Below are 17877 nucleotides of genomic sequence, written 5' to 3'. Positions count from 1 at the left end.
CCTTTTCACTCTGCTGTGTCTGGACCTGGCCATTCTCACATGATTGACAGACCTCAATCTGGACAGCCAGGATTAAACCTATCAATCACATAAAGCTTGGAGACAAAAAAAAAAAAAAAAAAAAAAAAGAAAGTAAGAAAAAAAAAAAAAAAAAATCGGAGCAGTAAATTCAATTGAGAGCACAGGGAGAAAATTGAGGTGAAGAAATATAGAAGGCCATTACCGGGCTATAGGGCTGTAGGAAAGTGAGGCCTTGCAGGATTTAGTTTCAGACGACTCCATAAATTCATATCAAATGACTGCAGGAGTGAAATATCAGGGAGGTTACTGTAAACCCTGGTGCCTCTTGCCTTTGTGATCTTTTTGGGGGTATTGTGCTCAGTCAAGGACAGCCTTTGCAGGGGGAAGTATTAAAGTCCTCTGGATAACAAATCAACATAAAAAGATAGTATTTTTAGTATCGCCTGAGCGGACATTTTCATCTACGAACGCGCAGCACTTCCTGTTTATATCCAGTTGACATTGCTGTGCACATGGAGGTCGTGTGGATGGGAAAAACGCTCCCGCTGTTTTAGACTGCTTTCATTCAGATAGGCCCGTGTTTGTGTCTCGCTCTGCTTCAGGGACCAATACTTACGTTTTATGGTTAGCTCGCCATAATTGGACACTCCAACCCCTTTGTCGGAGTGGACAATGCAGCGGTAGCGACCTGAGTCACCCTTGGTTGTGTTCTCCACATCGAAAGTGCCGATGAAGCGGCGGTTGTTCCAAGGTTTAGTGGCTTTCATCGGAGCCTCCCGCCCAGCGATGCCCTGTTTGGATCCGAGACAAACACACGAGTGAGCCTTGAATACGGAAAAAGGTTTAATAAGCAAAGTGGCCTGACCTTGTGCGCTTCAGAAACTCCTGTTGAGTGCACTTTTTCGGCCCCATCTCTCGTGCATGTTCGTGTCCTATCATTCCCATCGGTGGCTGATAGCAGGGAAAGCATTTATCACACGAGGATGCACGCGCACATATACTTGCGAGCACGCAGTGGGCTCTCCCCAGCTGTCACCCCTCACAGCAGGCAGATGGGGGACATTTGCTCATTAGAAATATTTCTTCATTACTGTCATCAGGGGACTTCACTTAATGTTTGTTTTCCTGCTCCTGTGCTAATGAGGACGTGTTTGTTAAAATGATGGAGTACCTGGCAGAGGACCTTTACCCGGCGTCATGCTCCCACTGATCACATGTGTGACAGCGTGCTTAGCAGCAGAGCCGGCAGGGTTATGTCTGCCAGATGCACTACCTTTGCTGCTCGGAACAAGGTCAATTTTAGAGTGCTGTGCAACTCGGTTGTGCCGGATATAGTCCACAGTATCCACAGAGCCCATGACTATGTAGGTTAAGACCATGGTGCGGTGATCTGAAACAATTGTAATCCCCTGCCTTCCAGATGCAGAGGCCTCCGGAAGCACGGCGAGCAGGTGAAATACGAAGAAACGCTAAAGCAAAATGGGAATGTGTTGGCTTGATTTCATTGATATAGACATTAACGAAGACACGTAGTTTTCTGAGAGGAGCTGTCAGAAGTGGGAGGGAGACAGGCTGAGGGTTAGAATCCGAAATTAATGAAAGTCTATCCAGCATTTCATAATATATATATTAAAAAAAAAGAGTTAAGTAAGCAGCAAATGTGCGCCTACTGACTGGTAGCAGAGCATGATGCAAAAGTAATGTTAATAGTTAATAGTTCAATTGATTTAGAAATTCAAGTGATTTAGAAATGCAGTTACCTCAAGGCTCTTTCTTACTTTGGATCTTAATAATTTCATTTCTAACCAAGTGAGCATTACTGTACTGGTTTTGACAGGTTATGGTAACTGATACTTTGCTTTTTTTTTTTGCTCTGGATTAAGTGGCAGTTATCGCCATCTGGCCTCACTTCACCTGGGTAAAATGAAGCTTTTGTCGCATCTTTGATGAGTGACTTGAGCAAAGAAAGGCTCGGGCCTGCAGGTCTCATGGACCAACAGGTGCACCTCTGACTCCAGTTGAGAGATATTACATCTGTTCAGTAAGGCAATTTCATTTCCAAAGGGCCCAGTTCTTTAAGATTGTGATTTGGTTTCTTACATGGGATTTGAAAAAGTGACACTAACCTGGAGCCACAGGCGGAAGTTATCCCTTTTGCGTCCATTGACGGTGCAGTGAAACGAGGCGGTCTGTCCCGCGTTGACCTCCACTCCCTTTATGGTCAGGAAATGAGGTGTGTTCACTAAGAAAGAGGACAAATATTTATCCGACAGCAGCCGAGATCTCCAATGATATGTTAAGATGTCGAGTTCAGACATTCCACTGTTGTTACTCTGGTGCCGAGATTTGTATTGTACGTGAAATTGGAGAAATGAGAGAAGCTGCCATGAACGGATCCTGTGACTATCTCATTGCCTGATTCTGGTGCCAGTTTGAAAGCCATATTTCAACTCACTGTTTCAAATGAGACACCTGAGGCCAACTTGCACCTACCAAAAACCCAATTTCTGTCTCCCAACTTCATCCTTTCATTGATTGAGCAATTTTTTTTTTTTTCCAACAGCATTATTCTCTTTCTAACTGTGCTCATTACCACCGACTGGGATAGTCCACAGAAAGTAACTTATGTAGAACATTTTTGATTAGCGCCGCTATTCTGCATAAGAAAATAGGGCAATTCAGCGGAGCGACCTTGATTCGAAACATATCCAAATCTCTGAAGACGTGGCAAAAGCTAATTCTATCACTTTCATCATTGAGACTTTCACTTCTACTTAATATTTTATAACCTCGTCTTCGAACTATACCGCCTTTGTAACTTTGTCCTGTCAATCCACCCAATTTCTAATGTCTTCCTTAGTGATGAAGGGAAAGACAGACCACCCAGTGGCATAATCACACCTTTGTGCTAAATATTCCACACGGTCGTATGAATAGAAAATTAATTGGCTGTGCTCCACTGAAGAGTTACTCCTATCACTCTGCTTATCACTTGGAGAAACCCGATTGCCTCTGAATGGGTTATTGATCCGCTCGCATTTTTACACATTTGAACATTGATCACGTCACAAGCCCTTATTGATCGACTCAAATACATTTATATGCAACGCCTTTCACGATATAAATCCATCTTATTGACATAACATTTGTAGGAATTCAGCTGCTTTCAAATGGTTACCAGCTCGTTAGCGCCTAACAATCAGGGCTTGATGCTTAAGCTAGGAGTGGTAGACTGAAGTTTAAATCAATAGGTGAAAACCCATGCGGTATCGATTTAGACTTTAGACTGTAGAGTGTAATAAACTATAAACTTAAGGAGTGCCATATGGACTTAACGTGGCGCTTGGCACTCAAGCAATCCAGAATAGTCCTCATCTTGTACTCCCACAGCAGCAGTCAATCCCAAATGCAGGAGCAGAAAAATTCTAAATATGCTCGCGATTACATGTTAATTTGCTCCACGGTGCGCTCTTAAGTGCTTGTACTTCTATTCAGCACGGGCAGCAGAACGCCGAGCATCTGAGAGATGAGGCGCTTTGCTCAATATCCTAATGGGAGGAGAGAGATAGTGTAATCCAAACACAAACAGAATCATACTGTATGGTAGCACTGTATTTGCCTTTCATCTTCTTTTTCACAATTTCTTCTGTCTCTCGTAGGAGAGATTTAACACAGCCACTCCAACATTATATCCCGAGCACACTCCAGTGTGTCAACTGTGTGCTCATAAATCTCCAGGGAATTCGGAGGAGGGAGGTTTACGCTTTGGATTGACTGTAGCATACTCTTTGAAGGCCTTTTGTTTGACTCGGAGGCCTTGAATAGAACAACGATGCAGGTATTTGGGCGAGTGTCATGGAAAGGACAATGACTGTTTGATGATATTCTTTTATGATGAAGGGAAAAAGGACTTACTGCACTGGTGGCCCTGGACCACGACGTCTTTGATGGCCAGCAAGCCACGCTGCCCTGAGGTTACCGCTTCAAACACAATCTGAGGAGGAGAGAGGAGACTCATAACTCAGGTGATAAATGGACGTGCGTCTTCAAATGGCACTTGAGTGAGGCTGCTGGTGTGCACAGAGAAAGTCCGGCTCGCGATAATGCAGTCCTGCTCTCAGAAGAGCCGCAGCTGGTCACACAGCTGCGGGCCAATGACATTATTTCCACAATATGTCACAGTTGATAGATGTTATGACATGCAAGTGTTAAATTAAGTTTGAGTCTTGAGACGATTAGCCCACAGTCTGTGACAAACATGGAGGTGAAACGCCTAACATGTTTAAAGGGTCATCTCATTTAATTTGAGCGCGTGTTGCGATATGTGTTAAAAGGAACAGCTGATTTGGTCAACTGGGTTGCACCATAAAATTTATGTACTGTCTTAGTTGGTTATCTGCAGTTCCGTTAAGCAGCGACTCTGTTTTCAAAATCTAATTCATTCTTCTTTCTTAGTCTATATATAAAAACACGAGGAGAATTTATTTTGTCAAGGGAGATGTTACGCTAATACAAACCAGGATTTCAAAACAGTCACCTCTGGACAGGCAATCATTTTAACTCTGTATTCATCTGATCACACCATTCATGTAGGCAAGCTCATCTAGCAGGAAGCTAACTGTCTGCCTGAGTGCAGTCCATTCGTTTCACGAAAGTGTTACAGCAGAAAGCATTCGTACTATTCTGCCATCAGCCGCCAGTTAAGCCAACAAGGTCAGCAGCACTTTAATTCAGTATCTGTGTTGCTTTCACCACTGATAGTCCTGACAGATAAGACCCGATCAGGGAGCGACGGCAGGTGTCTATGTCAGCGCTGCCCGATGTCTGAACGACAACTGCGATAGCATGGACAGAAAGATGGTGTCCGATAGTGACACAAATATGAGCTGCTGTTCAAAATCTTTTCAGTCTACATCAACACTAAACAGTATTTTAACCCAGAATCAGGGTCAGATCAGGTCAGAAGTGCCCACCAGATTCTGTTCACTCTAAAGAGGACAAGATAGCGTTACACTTGGCAGCTACTGGCTGTGAAGATTTTGTTCCTCCTTGTACGAACATGTTTGTGTGGTGATGCATAAATCTCCACATACTTTAAGAGTAGCTTGTATCAGTGTCTCTTAGTTGCTATTTTTCCATTTGTATTATTTGTCATTAAAGAAAAAGTTTGTCTAAAACAGGGTGGCTAGATGCCACCACAAGTGTGAACATATGCTTTTCCCATAATGAGATTGAAATAACCCTTCGATGAATTCTTAAAAAAAGCTGAGAAGGACCTGCTGTTGCGTTTCACAGTTGCTCTGTGTCTAGTGTTACTTTCTTGACATGTTTGTTGCCATTTTTGACAGCACAAAACCTTAAAATTGAGTGCAACTGTGCTGTCCTGGGCGAACACGATCCTATTTTAAGGGGCAAAACAAATGCTCCCAAGCTGTGACGGAGGGCGTGTCCCAGCAGAAGGTCAGAGTTATGTGCTTCACTGTCTGCAGCGTGATAAAAAGGGAAACAGAATGCCAGTCCCTTCCAAACACCAGGGCGTGGTGCAGGGACCCGTTACACCACACACACTTCTGCTACACATGTTTTGCACGCCCGTATTTCCTAAATAGAATCCTGTAGCTTACAGCGCACTCTATATACTAACGCATAAATTCCATACATTGTGTCACCCAGAAACTTGTGTCCTGTCAGCTGAAGTGAAGCTGCACACACATGCATCTGAGATTCCTTTTGTAGCCTAGGAATGGTGAAGCAGAGATAGTTACCATTGTCATCTGGGAGGCAGGATGCCTTCAGATAAGGCTGTCTAATTATAAATTTCTTTTTTTGTCTCATGAAATATGAAAGTGAATGTCTTGGGTGCCAATTATGGCCTCATTACAGGCTAATTTAAAGGAAATTAAAAGGGCAACCACTCCATATATCGCCACCAGACAAATGAACTGGCCCCCGCTCTCTAATTGAAATCCTTTGTTTGTTCAACAGACATCAGTCAGCCTGCCTAATAGCTGTGATATAATTGATTCCAACATCAATGATAGTGCAGTGCATAATTGGACCTGACCCATGGAGTGAAAATGTTCACATGGGACCGAAGCTGTTGATGTCACAGAAAAGTTCGCCATTCTCATTTGTCAGGGAGACAGACAGTGAACTCAACACTCAATGTCTACATCACCGCGCTGGTTATCCCTGAGGGACTCGGCAAAGTAGTGCATTACAGCAGGATTGATTAGCTCTGCCATAGGCTGTACTGTATTGAAATCAAGACAGATGAGGACAATAGGCTTTTCTTCCTCTCTTCTCGATGGTGAAGATTTCCACGCTGTCATAAATAACGGGCTTTCTTCTTATCACACGAGCACGTATTTGGATTATCGTATGCGAGGTGTGTGTTGGTTGTATTATTTTTACTGAAAGTTGTAGTGTTTATCGTTCCCTTTGACAGATTTTGGAAATCTCAATTAAAAACTTGGGGAACAACCGGAAAGAAGACTAATTACCAAAGCCTGAAAGATTTGTGATGACTAAAAGCCTTACTGGTAATTAAAAAATAATTTCCAAGTATCAGGTGGCTTCCCTTTGACAATTGTGTAGGTTACTATGCAATTAAAGACACCTATAATTAGTGCCCTTTGTTAATTAGTGAAAATTTCCAGCATCGGCCCTTCTTTTCTTGACTGAGAGGGGTGCTAGGATCATTAGCATCCTCACATTTATCCGTGTTGTCGCAGATTGAGACAGACCTTCCTCTGGGCTTTGAAAGGCAACAGCTGCTGGGAGTTTCCCCTGAACACACTGGAAAGCATAATACGTCATTTTTGGGTCTAAATGCTCACCGCGAGCGACATTTTAAACTGTTCCAGCAGGACTGAGCTTCACCTACAATCTAAAGCAACACACCGCTTGTTTGTCATGTTGGAGCTGCAGTAAAGTAAAGTAAGTAAAAATGACTGAACTTCACAAAAAATATAAAAAAAAAAAAAAATAAAATAAATACAAAATGTTGTACATCAGTGTATAGAGGTAATGTGAAAACATTTGACCGCACTGGCTTTGCATCATTATGTCAAATAAGGGTCAGTGGCCCATCAACAGCCAGCAGTGACTGTTACTGAGAACTGCAGCTCATTCTGTCTTTCCTTTGTCCGTTCCCCCTTCTCATTAAACTTCCTATCTTGCATTCTGGAGTGAGAAACTCAGCGGTGTGTCATGTTAACCAAGTTATCAGGGGTGGCTATGATGAGCAGGCAGGAGGGCACCCCCTCCGCTCCACGGTGGACCAGCTCTGCCGGGCCATAATGAAATAATTCACCAAGGAAAGGTCTCCCATTGGGAGGTTAAGGGGTTGCACTGCATCAATTAACATTTGGTGGACTCGTGGAACAAGCCCAGTGAAGGCTAATACCCGGGCGTGTGTGAAATCAGCTTGACCTAGCCAGCAGTCATGTGCATTGGTAAGTGAAAATGAGATTTCAGAATTGGAAAAAGAGAGATGGCTCAGATGGAAAGGAGAGAGAACAGATTACCAAGGATACTGAGAAAGCCCCAGAAATCAATAATCTGAGGTGTTTTGAATGAGCCATTGTGTGATTGTTGGGACCTTCTCATATAATACATTTGTCTTGCTCCACCCAACCAACAGGCTTTCATGACTTTGGCTCGACTATAAAGGCTGCTAACAATGAGAAAGCCAGTTTTCTAATGAGATGTTGCAAGCAAGTGGTAGCTGGAATCAGACCATGTGACCCACCTGGTAGAAGTTGGGCCAGTAGGTGCTGATGGCCAGCTCTACTTGGGCCCAAGAGCGAGAGGCCGGACCAGACACGTTCCAAACAGGCATCCCCATGGGACTGTTGTTCTCTTTGATATAGACATTTAGATGACCTGGGTGGCTGTTGTCTCTGCCTCCTATGTAGTAGTGGAAGATGACACAATGAGTGTCATTCTCCTTAAGCTGGGGCGTCAGCAGCAGAGCTTTCTGCCCGGCGAATCGTCCCGAAGTGTTGACCATCATGAAGGACGAACCTGCCAAAAATACACAAAAAGGGAGCCATCAGCTAAAAAAAAAATAAAATAAAAAAGTTTAATCTACCCGTGAGTTCAAACACTGTCAGATAAACTGACTGAGTAAAAAGTCATGCAGTAGTAAATGACCGCACAGCATCCTGCATTAGATTCTTATGAACAGCACGACTCTGCGTACATGTGGCTGTACAATCCACGTCCAGATTCCACATCTGCATGTCCATGTTGCACGAGCACTGACTGAATTGTGTTTCAAAGTGTCAATGAGAAGGCCAGAAATAGCATTTATCATCATTACGTTTGGTAGAAGTGTTGGTTTTTCAAGACAGGTTGGTATGAACAAGGCAGAAAAATAAATATCACAGACAAAAGCAGATAATGAGGAGAAGTCAGGTCCTGAGGTTTATTAGTGACTAAATAAAAGCAGTAACCGTAAAGGGACTAGGCAGAAAGCAGCTAAATGACTGTGCTGAGACCTTTTCCTATTAGCACTGAGAATTGCACCACGTGACCTCTAATGAGAAAACACTTTTATCTTTGGATTGATGGAAACTCTGGAATCATTATCATTCATCAAAATATGAAGACAGAGACAGACCGATGCTAAGAACGCTGGATCTTTGAGGAAAGAATTTTTTTTTCCCCTCTTAAATGATAGAGAGAAGCGAAATGATGAGAAATCAATAAGTTAAAATCTATTTGCCAAGCAAGCCCCATTTAGATTTTATCGCTTTGGTTCAATATTAAAGGTTAATCTAATTCTCTCCCCTCTTGTCATTGAAACACAAGTGAGAATTATTATATTGGCAAACTTTCAAGGAGACGCAGAACACATTCTATTTGTCATCATCCTATTTAACTTGGCTTGGTCATGAGATGGCAGAAATCGGAACAGCATTTGAGACGCAGCCAAGAGAGACTCAGTTTATGTTGAAATATACCTTTTTGCGTGTGTGTGTGTGTGTGTGTGTGTGTGTGTGTGAGAATGTGTGGTAATGATTGTTAGTCACATTTCGCTCAGTGCTGAGACAAACAACCTGTAAACGAAAAGCTCCGCTTTCCTGCACGTGAGGCAGAGCCGAAACCGCAGAGGATGTGAATCTATGTCAATAAATTTAACATCTGCTGTTTCACTCAGACGTGGCGTTAAAAAGGGTAAATAACGTCAACTAAATCGGCAGGCTCAGTCCCCGAGTGTGGCAGCAGAACAGCCTCTCACAAAAACCCTATTTGTTCCATCAATGACTCGAGCTTGCCCACTTGTTGTCTTGTTGTGCTGCACTTGTAACGCTCACCAATTCCATCTGTCTCTAGCTTCAAATAAGGAGGAGGAGGAGGGGAGATTGGTGGTGGTGGTGGTGGTGGTGGTGGTGGTGGTGGGGGGTCTGTCATGTTTACACAATGAAACAGGAGGAGAGGGAGCAGAGGAGAAGTAGGAGGAGGAGCAGTGAGTTGTGATGACACTGAGTAAGCCTCCTCGGCTTTGTTTGTCAGGTACGACTGAGCCCCCCGGTATAACACGGTACAGTTAAATCATGCAGTCCTGCGGTGAAAGAATGCCTGTTAGGTGTGAATGATCCCCATTAAAAATTGGATCACAGGGAAGCCATATGGGCCACAGTACATGTTTGGGCCAGAGAGCTTTGCTGTAAATCAATAATAAAAATGAGGATTGCAATTGTGCTTCTGCTCTGCTCAGTTCATGCTGCACAGGGAACCTGAACTGATTTATTTCTTAGATCATTTCAGTTAAACATCTTAATGATTGTGGAATATGAATGAATGAATAAACTTTTCAGATTGAAAATGTATTGCTGACCTTGATGACGGTTAACAGTAGACTGTAAGTGTAGGTCCACCGTCCGTGCACAGCTTTTAACCACATTTCAAGAGCTATATGAAAAAATAAATAAATAAATAAATCACAGCTTCTCGTCTAAAAGACACTTGAATAGATTAAGCGCTTGCTGTGATTTAAACACGCAGAGAATTGTAGTCAAAAAGTGTCAAATGCAGGTAAAATACTTTCTGCAAACAAACCCACAAAGCAATCCTCAGTATTTTATTGTTGCAAAACGTACAAGGGATGATACAAAATGTCTCGGTTGAAGTGACGGACCGACACAAAGAGAGTGAGCGCATGAACTGCCAGTGGTTGCGGCTTGCGCAGTTGTCATGGCGAGGCCTCAGTTGTCATCACGTGACCTGATGTGCAGAACTTATCGAACGGTCCCCATGACAACATTTTCTCACCATCACATGATGAGAACTGAGACATCGCCATGACAACTGAGCAATCTCCATCCATTGGATATGAGCGGCAATTAAATACAAAAAAGAAATAAAAATAAAATAATAATAAAACCATCTAAATTAATAGATTTGAGTTATATAGCTTTTGTGTGAAAAGCCTTTTAATGCTTCAATCAAGCGTAGATTTTTAATGTGTTTTCAGTGGAAGAATAGGAAAATTAATGTTTGAGTGCATGATGGAAGGCCATACATAATATCTCCCTCTATTTACTATAGTAAGAGGCACATTTTTAAGTTGTGATTAGCTATTTATGACCGTGTTTTTTCTGCACAGCGGGATCGCCCTGTTATGATTCACCATTGGGAAGAGCACACTGCTGTTCTCTCCGTGCTTTTTAATGTATTATTCACTTATAGTTTGTCTGTGATTCAAGTAGCGCGGCTAATTATTTCTGAGGCTATTCAGGAAGTTGTGTACGGTACATGCAGAAGGGCAGGGGATGAGTCGACTTTGAGACACTTGTTTGTCCAACCTCAATCAGGTGCCTCTATAGGAGGGCTCGGAAGTCTCTTTAATAACATTCAGCCATCTGCTCAGGTGCACAGGACTGTTTTGTTTTTCCCTTTGAAACATCAGCCTCTGTTGGTGTGATGCGAACCAGCACTAATAATCAGTTGATGAATTGTTCAGTTGCAGCTGATATTACGGAGGCTAAGATGCCGGCACCACTGTTTCTCTTTATGATTAAAACAGGGGGATTACTATTCATTTCAAACAGTCATGTTGTGATAGTGTTCCACAGGAGAGTGAGGCACAGCACTGCTCTTTGTTGGTAATTAGAAACGAAAATATCAGTTCCCAAAGCAGCATTTGCTTTGTTTTTTTTTTTCTCTCTTTACTTCTATCTAAATGAAAGAGTGATAAAACAATAGGCAGCTTTGGTGCAGAGTCACATCAGATAAGTGCAAACATTTGATAGAAATACACGTATATGATGTAATCCAGCATTTCCTCCTCACTGGCAGGCCGGCTGCAGAACTGCGGGGCTGTGAAATCTTGTCACCGAGTCTGAAGCCTACAAATCGCCCTGATTTGGATCAGCGAACCAAAACACAACAGGAGGACAAAGTCTCTGTTCCCTCATTATTGACCACCACAAGAATTCAGAATTTCAAGTGACAGTATGAGACATCATGGCGCTCCTATTGTCGCTGCCTCACAAAAGATGACAGGAGAGCAGTGACTGTCATTCGGTTTCTATGCTCTCTGAGCCTAATGACCACATACTGTTCAGGACCTGCTGCACCATGACAAACTAATTAGCTAGCGAGACTAAGAGCAAATTATAATGACACTGTGTTAGTGCTTTGCTAATGTGCTAGTGATGCACAAGTTTTTTTGTTTTTTTTTTTTCTTCCCCCTTCCTCTCCATCTCTTGTGCCCAAACAGCGGTGCGTTCAAGACCAATTAAAAAGAGAAAGCTCCCTGCACACTCAAGGCCCATCTATGCATCTCTGTAAAGGCCAGAGCTCTAAGGTATTCAGAGGGGTGGATTTATTATCATTTATATAACACAGAGGCCAGCTTCAACTTAAACTATTGTGATAGCAGTGGATGCCGAACATGGAAGGGAAAAAACTCAAGTCGCAGATGTTACATTCACTCGAGATGTTGACCATTATGCTGGAGTCTTTTACTAACGAGGGCTTTGTTTGAAATGGTTGCTACAGCTACCCAAAAGAAAAAGAAGTGCTTTAAATATGCTTTGATTATCAGAGCGTTTGTTAGCTGAGGCCACAATTCAAGTGATTCAAGTGACATTTTTTGGGTCCACATTTGGTTATGGCCCTAAATCTTTAGAAGCAATTCCTTTAAACTTCCGTCACTGGTTATTCATTATTTCAAAGAAATGAAAACTTCACCAGTTTTACACATACACACAAAGTCATTTTACCGATTACAGGTACTACTGCAGGCCGATTTGGGTGTGTAGGCTACAGCTGGGAAGAAGTGATATGACACTTTCCTCTCTCTCCTACGTTAGCCAATAAGATAATAAAAATACCTGAAGGTCTGACTGAACTGTCAAATCTCAAACTGCATTGTGGGAGTGCAGGCACCAAGTCTGACAAAGAAAAAAAGAAGAAGAAGAAGAAGAAAAAATAAATAAATAAAACGAGGCATGGGTGGAATAAAACAGACCCAATGTGGGCCCAACATTGTTTATTGGCATACTCTTACGATACAACATCCAAAAAAAACAACACACAAAAAAGTACTGCTGCTCAAAATCCACCAAATTGATACAGTATTTGGTTTAAAAGTCTAAAACAGACAGCCTCAGTGGTTTAATGGTATTATGAGTCATTGACAGAGAGCCATGGACATTCTCCAGGGGAAGGCTTCCACCAGGTTAATCCTTTACCATGTTGGATCACACACTGTGTCAGCCCATATGGGAAGAGAAGTCTCTTCCACTAAGACAGCAAGCTGGTGACAAACCGCTAATGACTAAAGAATGAAACTCTGTGGTTTCATGGTTTTGCAGCACCTAATTATTAAAAAAAAAGGGGGGTTTTTTTTTTGGTCACAAGAAGGCCGGTCTTTCCATTCAAGCAACGGGTGTTGGTCTTTAACGCCTATTTATATGAGGATAACTACTGTGACATTATCCTGAGGAGACAGGCAAAGGGTAATGACCATAATCCTTTGAAGGACTAACAAAGTCTTTCACGAAACAATCAAACTCAATTTGGAACTGACAGCTTTTCGAGATTACAACAATGTGGCAGGAGCACGTCCCACTTTTTTCGCTCTCTGCCTGTCTTAAGTGGCTGTCTTCTTTTCCGAAGTAAGCAGGAGGACACTCAACAATGTTGAGGAAGACAAAGACCTGAGACAAATGTCAGATGAATCCTATTAGCCCCTTTCTGTCAAATTTTTACTTCACAGTTCGACTGCATGAATGAAGAAACTCTGAGGTTAAGTAGCTTCGAATGTGCAAGTCTGATTTCGCCTGTAGACATGTGGATGTGCAGAAACACCAGAGTAAACAAATACCTGAGTTCATGAATGGCCCATGTTTATACATATTTGCATATTTGGGTTATTTTTCTTTGAAAGAGAACAGTGGTGAATGGAGATGCAGTCTGAAGTCGTTTCGCTCACACACATAGGGTGCAGTCTTATCCTAAGCATCAAAGTCTATAGGCTGAAGGTATTTAGATTAATTATCAGTTGAGTGATGGTTTGAGCAGAGGATATAATTTGCAGTAATGACTAGCTCTCATTATTTCTCCTCCATTCAGGTCCTGAACTCTGTGAAAATCATTATGTGGGGGGAAATCAGAATGAAGGGGCGCTCTTTAAACCCAAACCCTCAAGGTCTCATTTGCTAATAAAATTCACAGAGGTCACCGCCGCAGAAAAGCACCGCGGCTGCTTCGGAAATGTCAATGAAGACAGGGCTATTCTCACTGTCTGCCACCAATCAAAAATGCTCTCGCTGTGAGGGTTAGGCTGTTAATGCGAACATCCGTGGCCTCCACTCAATTTTCCAGAACTTTCCCCGAGTCCTTTCAAATATGAAAGCGGTGCTGATAAAATAACGCTGAATACGTTCGGGCTCTCCATATGAAGGAAGCTTTCTTTGACAGAGTCAAATGGATCCACCTAAAAACCATCCATCATGTGCAACACGTTTCAGCCCTGTCGTTTTTAGTAAGACGGAACAACTGACCCTTATTATGTTCCCTGGCAGCATCCTTTGTTGCTGCGTGTCAATCAGCGGCGATTCTTAATGGCTTAATATGTCATCTTAATATGCGGGATGCACTGACGGTGCTACGCTGCAATAAATGGGTCATATAATGGCCCATTTGCTTGAAACACAACAGAGGGTTTCCACGTGAGTCACCTAGCTGCATCATTAGCCTTAATTGCACATATGATGCTCGCTAATGGGAAAAGATACAATATACAAATATGTCCTCCATCATGGCAGGAGACTGTGCTGTCAAAGTCCTGTTCATAGTAATCAGAGCAATCCTGTTGACTTGGACCTTGATGCACTTCTTTAACCCACAAACAAGCGAAATTGAAACTCTCAGTTCGTCAGCCCCTTCAAGGAAATTAATTCACGAATTGTTCAGACATCGTAATTTGCTGCTCTGATTTGTCCCCTAATCACATAATGGGGTTTCTCCTTAACCTCACAACCTTGGCAACACCGCACAAGGTGTGATTTTCCCACAAAGTTGTGAATGGTTTGAAAGCAATTAGCTTATTTTCACAACACGCTGTCCCTCCCTGCAACAGCAAATCTCATCTTTTGCTGATGTGATTTAAATTCTGATTAAATTTCTCACGTCCTTCAGTCGGTGGGTGCGCTCTCCTCTCAAGTGGCCATCGCCTTCTCCTCTTTTGAACAGCTCGTACAGCGCTGTAAACAACACTGCAGGCCCAGGTGAGGTGTCAATTCATTACGTCCTGATTGACAGCTTGGCTTTTAAAATGATCTATAGTGTCCACGTGCAGCAACCACCCTCTAGAAAGGGTGGCCGTCTGGGTTCAAGAGTCAGCCACATTTGCATGAATGCATTCTGAGCCTGACAAAAAAGATCCAGGTTGAGAGAAGATCACATTCACCCTGGAAGGAAACTCATTGTGCCAGTACTTCAGTATTGTGTAGGTGTCATTATCGACCAATGATGTGCAGTCAAAAACAAAGACCCCCGTGCAAGAGTGAGACAAAAACATTCAATTTCGCTTCTGCAACATATTCAAATAAGACATTAGGAATAAAACAATAAGCCATTTTGCATGAGCTACATTTGCCATTGTGCTTAGCATAATACAAAAAAAAACCTAATTAATCTCGGTTAGAGGACCTTCTTTCTTCTCCGACTCTTGCCATTATTCCCCCGAACGAGTCTCAAGGGAGAGTCAGGGAGCAGCAGCCTACTGCTGGCAACATCCATGACAATATCAGAGAAGAGGCAGCCTCTGCACCAGATGGGGCACACTAAAAACAGCCTCCTTAATGGCATCTGGACAACATTTTCTCTCCCCCCGACACAAACGACCAGCGTCACCCCACCCTAACGGCATCACACTGCAAACCTTTTGCTGTCAGTGTCAGCCATTTTTCTCTGAGACTGCTGCAGCACATTGGGGATCTCATAAAAGCAGACAACAGGCTGGAATAAGGTTTGGGTTGTTGTTTTTGTTTTGTTTTGTTTTTTTTGACATGATATAAATGTCTCTGACTCAAGTTTGGCAATTTTCTCATTTAACAATATGCAATTAAAATCAATATCTGCTCCTGACAGATGTGCATCCAGCTTCATTCTCCAAGGCTGAGTGCATGTTGTAATGGCTGAAATGATTTTATTATCATTGCCCGGGACAGATGAGGTTTGTTGGCAATAACGGGAATGATAGTGACAGTTCTGGCGGGGGTTTCTCCAGTTGGCTTAGGGGAGGGAACACACCCGGGAAGTGTCCAAGAAAGACATGCAGAGCCTCAAAAGTGTGCTGAGCCTCCCTAAAGGAACCAAAGCATGCAGAAGAGCCATAAACAAGGACACTCTCTGTCCAGACGTAGCAATTAGGTCGGGAGCAGATCATCATAAACAGCCCAGAGTTTTAGGCGCTTCTCGTCTCTTCTGCTATGCCAGGGGGCTTTTTGTTTTCCCTGTTTTGATCGTCTTCTATTTACATGTGAGGGGTGAATCCGGCCCGTTTGTTTCTTTGGTTGCAATCCGAGGTTTGTGGGATGAAGCAGAGTTCTCAGCAGGCTGACATCAAACTCATCCCTGCACTCTCACTATACTGACACAGCATCTTAATTCAGGAAGCTTCCGACTGAAGACTTTGATACAATTTTTAGCAGACACATAACAGGCAGCGAGCGCTTGATGTTTTACCTTTAAAGATTTCATGTCTAATCCGGCGTTTCATATTATCATCTTCTGACTTGTAAGATATCTAAATACATTGGACGACATCAATGCTGAATGATTCTGTGATACTATCCTCAGAATTCAGGACATTTTTTAACATTCCCCACCAACAGCTTTATAATATACAGTATCTCCACACGGCAGCCGCCATAGACCGCTAAATGTGACAACAAACTGGTGTCGTTAGGGTGAAACAATGAGCATACTTGGGTCAGGTGGGTGAAAGATAAGGGTTGTGTTTGATAAAAAGCCAATAAGTGAAACGACAGAAAGCCATCCTGGATAAGTCAGACGTGTTGTGCACGCTTATTTTCCAATTTGCTCCACACAAAGCACGTTAGCTCTGCCTCCGGCAATATGCGTATGTAATGTGTGTAAACATATCCCATATGGACACGTCTTAGGGATATTTGGCCAGGAGTGTAGAAAAGTGCAAGTACAAATGTAGTCACCTGAAGAAGACAGACAGGTTTTAATCATCACTGAACCATCAACTGCATCTAACACAGACAAAGTATTTTCATGGACGCTGTCTGCAGCCACTTTTAAATGAGGTTTAGGGTTGTAGGGCCTTGAGTTTGGAGCTTGCCTCTCTTCCATTTCCATCCCGGCACATCAGGTAGGATAACAATCTGTACTGTGAGTATGATAAGGTCGTTCTGTGAAGATTCATAAGTACAGGTTGAGAGTGAGACAGCAATCAAAGGTGTGATAGCTTTTTCCACCAGTGTGGCTTTCACCTAAATGCATTTCTACCCATCAACCCCCACTCCAGTAGCCCTAAAACAATTTCAGCTGTCAAGTACTCTACATTCCACATCCCTTTCATGCGGTCAAAGAGGAGAGATTACAATTTTGCGTGGCAGGTTGAGTGCTCACACTGAGAAATGGAGAAAGAGCTGCAACCTGTTAATTACGCGCAATTCAAGATGCACAGGTAGAAAACATGCCTTTCTGAAGGGTACTCAGCCTGGGAAGCACAATCAGGGACACCTCTTAACCAGACATGGGTTTTTAATCAGATACATTAAATTTAGAACATGTGTGACGTGTTAATTTGTAGGTCAAGGCTTTTCCAGATTTCGCTGTAACCTTTGCCCAGCCTCTATGTGTCCCGACATTAATCAATTGCAACGGAAAAAAGTAGACACTTCCCCCTCCATGCAAAGTAATTTCTCTGGGGCGGCTCACTACACATCATCCTGATGTACACACAAACAGGTCTGGGCACTGGCTGCTTAAAATTAGTGAGGGCCTGCTAATTAATTCCCCCTCTGTCACTGGGGGGGCCCAGTGCAATCTATCTGTGATGCAGCCTTTGTGAGATTAGGCGTCAGATAGGGGAGGAAAACAATATCCATTAGTTTGCCACGCTACCTTTGTTATAACATGAGAACAAAACAAAAAAAAAAAAAAGGAAGAAAGAAAGAAAGAAACGTCATTCCATTAGTCTAATTCTTTAGGTGCCGTCTGCTCAGTGGTGGTGATATCGCTGCATTTCAAATTAAATGAAAAGCGATCAATGGAACATTAAAGAGACAAATTGCATGCGACAGACACAAAATGCAGGGAAAGCATATTAATGAATTTCAATATGTGGCTGATGGAAAG

The 17877-nt window shown here is 42.7% G+C and overlaps 1 protein-coding gene across 9 annotated transcripts in view; it reads right to left on the bottom strand.

Annotated features, from left to right (window-relative positions):
* Positions 1 to 17877, bottom strand: part of LOC115057254 (receptor-type tyrosine-protein phosphatase mu) — a 140835-nt gene that overhangs the window by 88565 nt on the left and 34393 nt on the right. For all 9 annotated transcript variants that reach the window (XR_003841919.1, XM_029524204.1, XM_029524207.1 and 6 more), the window contains exons 3-6: positions 7775 to 8049; positions 3937 to 4015; positions 2148 to 2263; positions 638 to 812 (exon numbers count right to left, since the gene is read on the bottom strand). Coding sequence is in view for 8 of the 9 variants with exons in the window: in XM_029524204.1 (XP_029380064.1) it covers positions 638 to 812; positions 2148 to 2263; positions 3937 to 4015; positions 7775 to 8049 (645 nt within the window). In the remaining variant the exon portion in view is untranslated. The remainder of the gene's footprint in view (positions 1 to 637; positions 813 to 2147; positions 2264 to 3936; positions 4016 to 7774; positions 8050 to 17877) is intronic.

This window comes from Echeneis naucrates, chromosome 17, assembly GCF_900963305.1.
Source record: "Echeneis naucrates chromosome 17, fEcheNa1.1, whole genome shotgun sequence".
NCBI classification, from domain to species: Eukaryota; Metazoa; Chordata; class Actinopteri; order Carangiformes; family Echeneidae; genus Echeneis; species Echeneis naucrates.
Note: the sequence above shows the minus strand (reverse complement) of the source record. Positions and strands in the feature narration are given on the sequence as shown.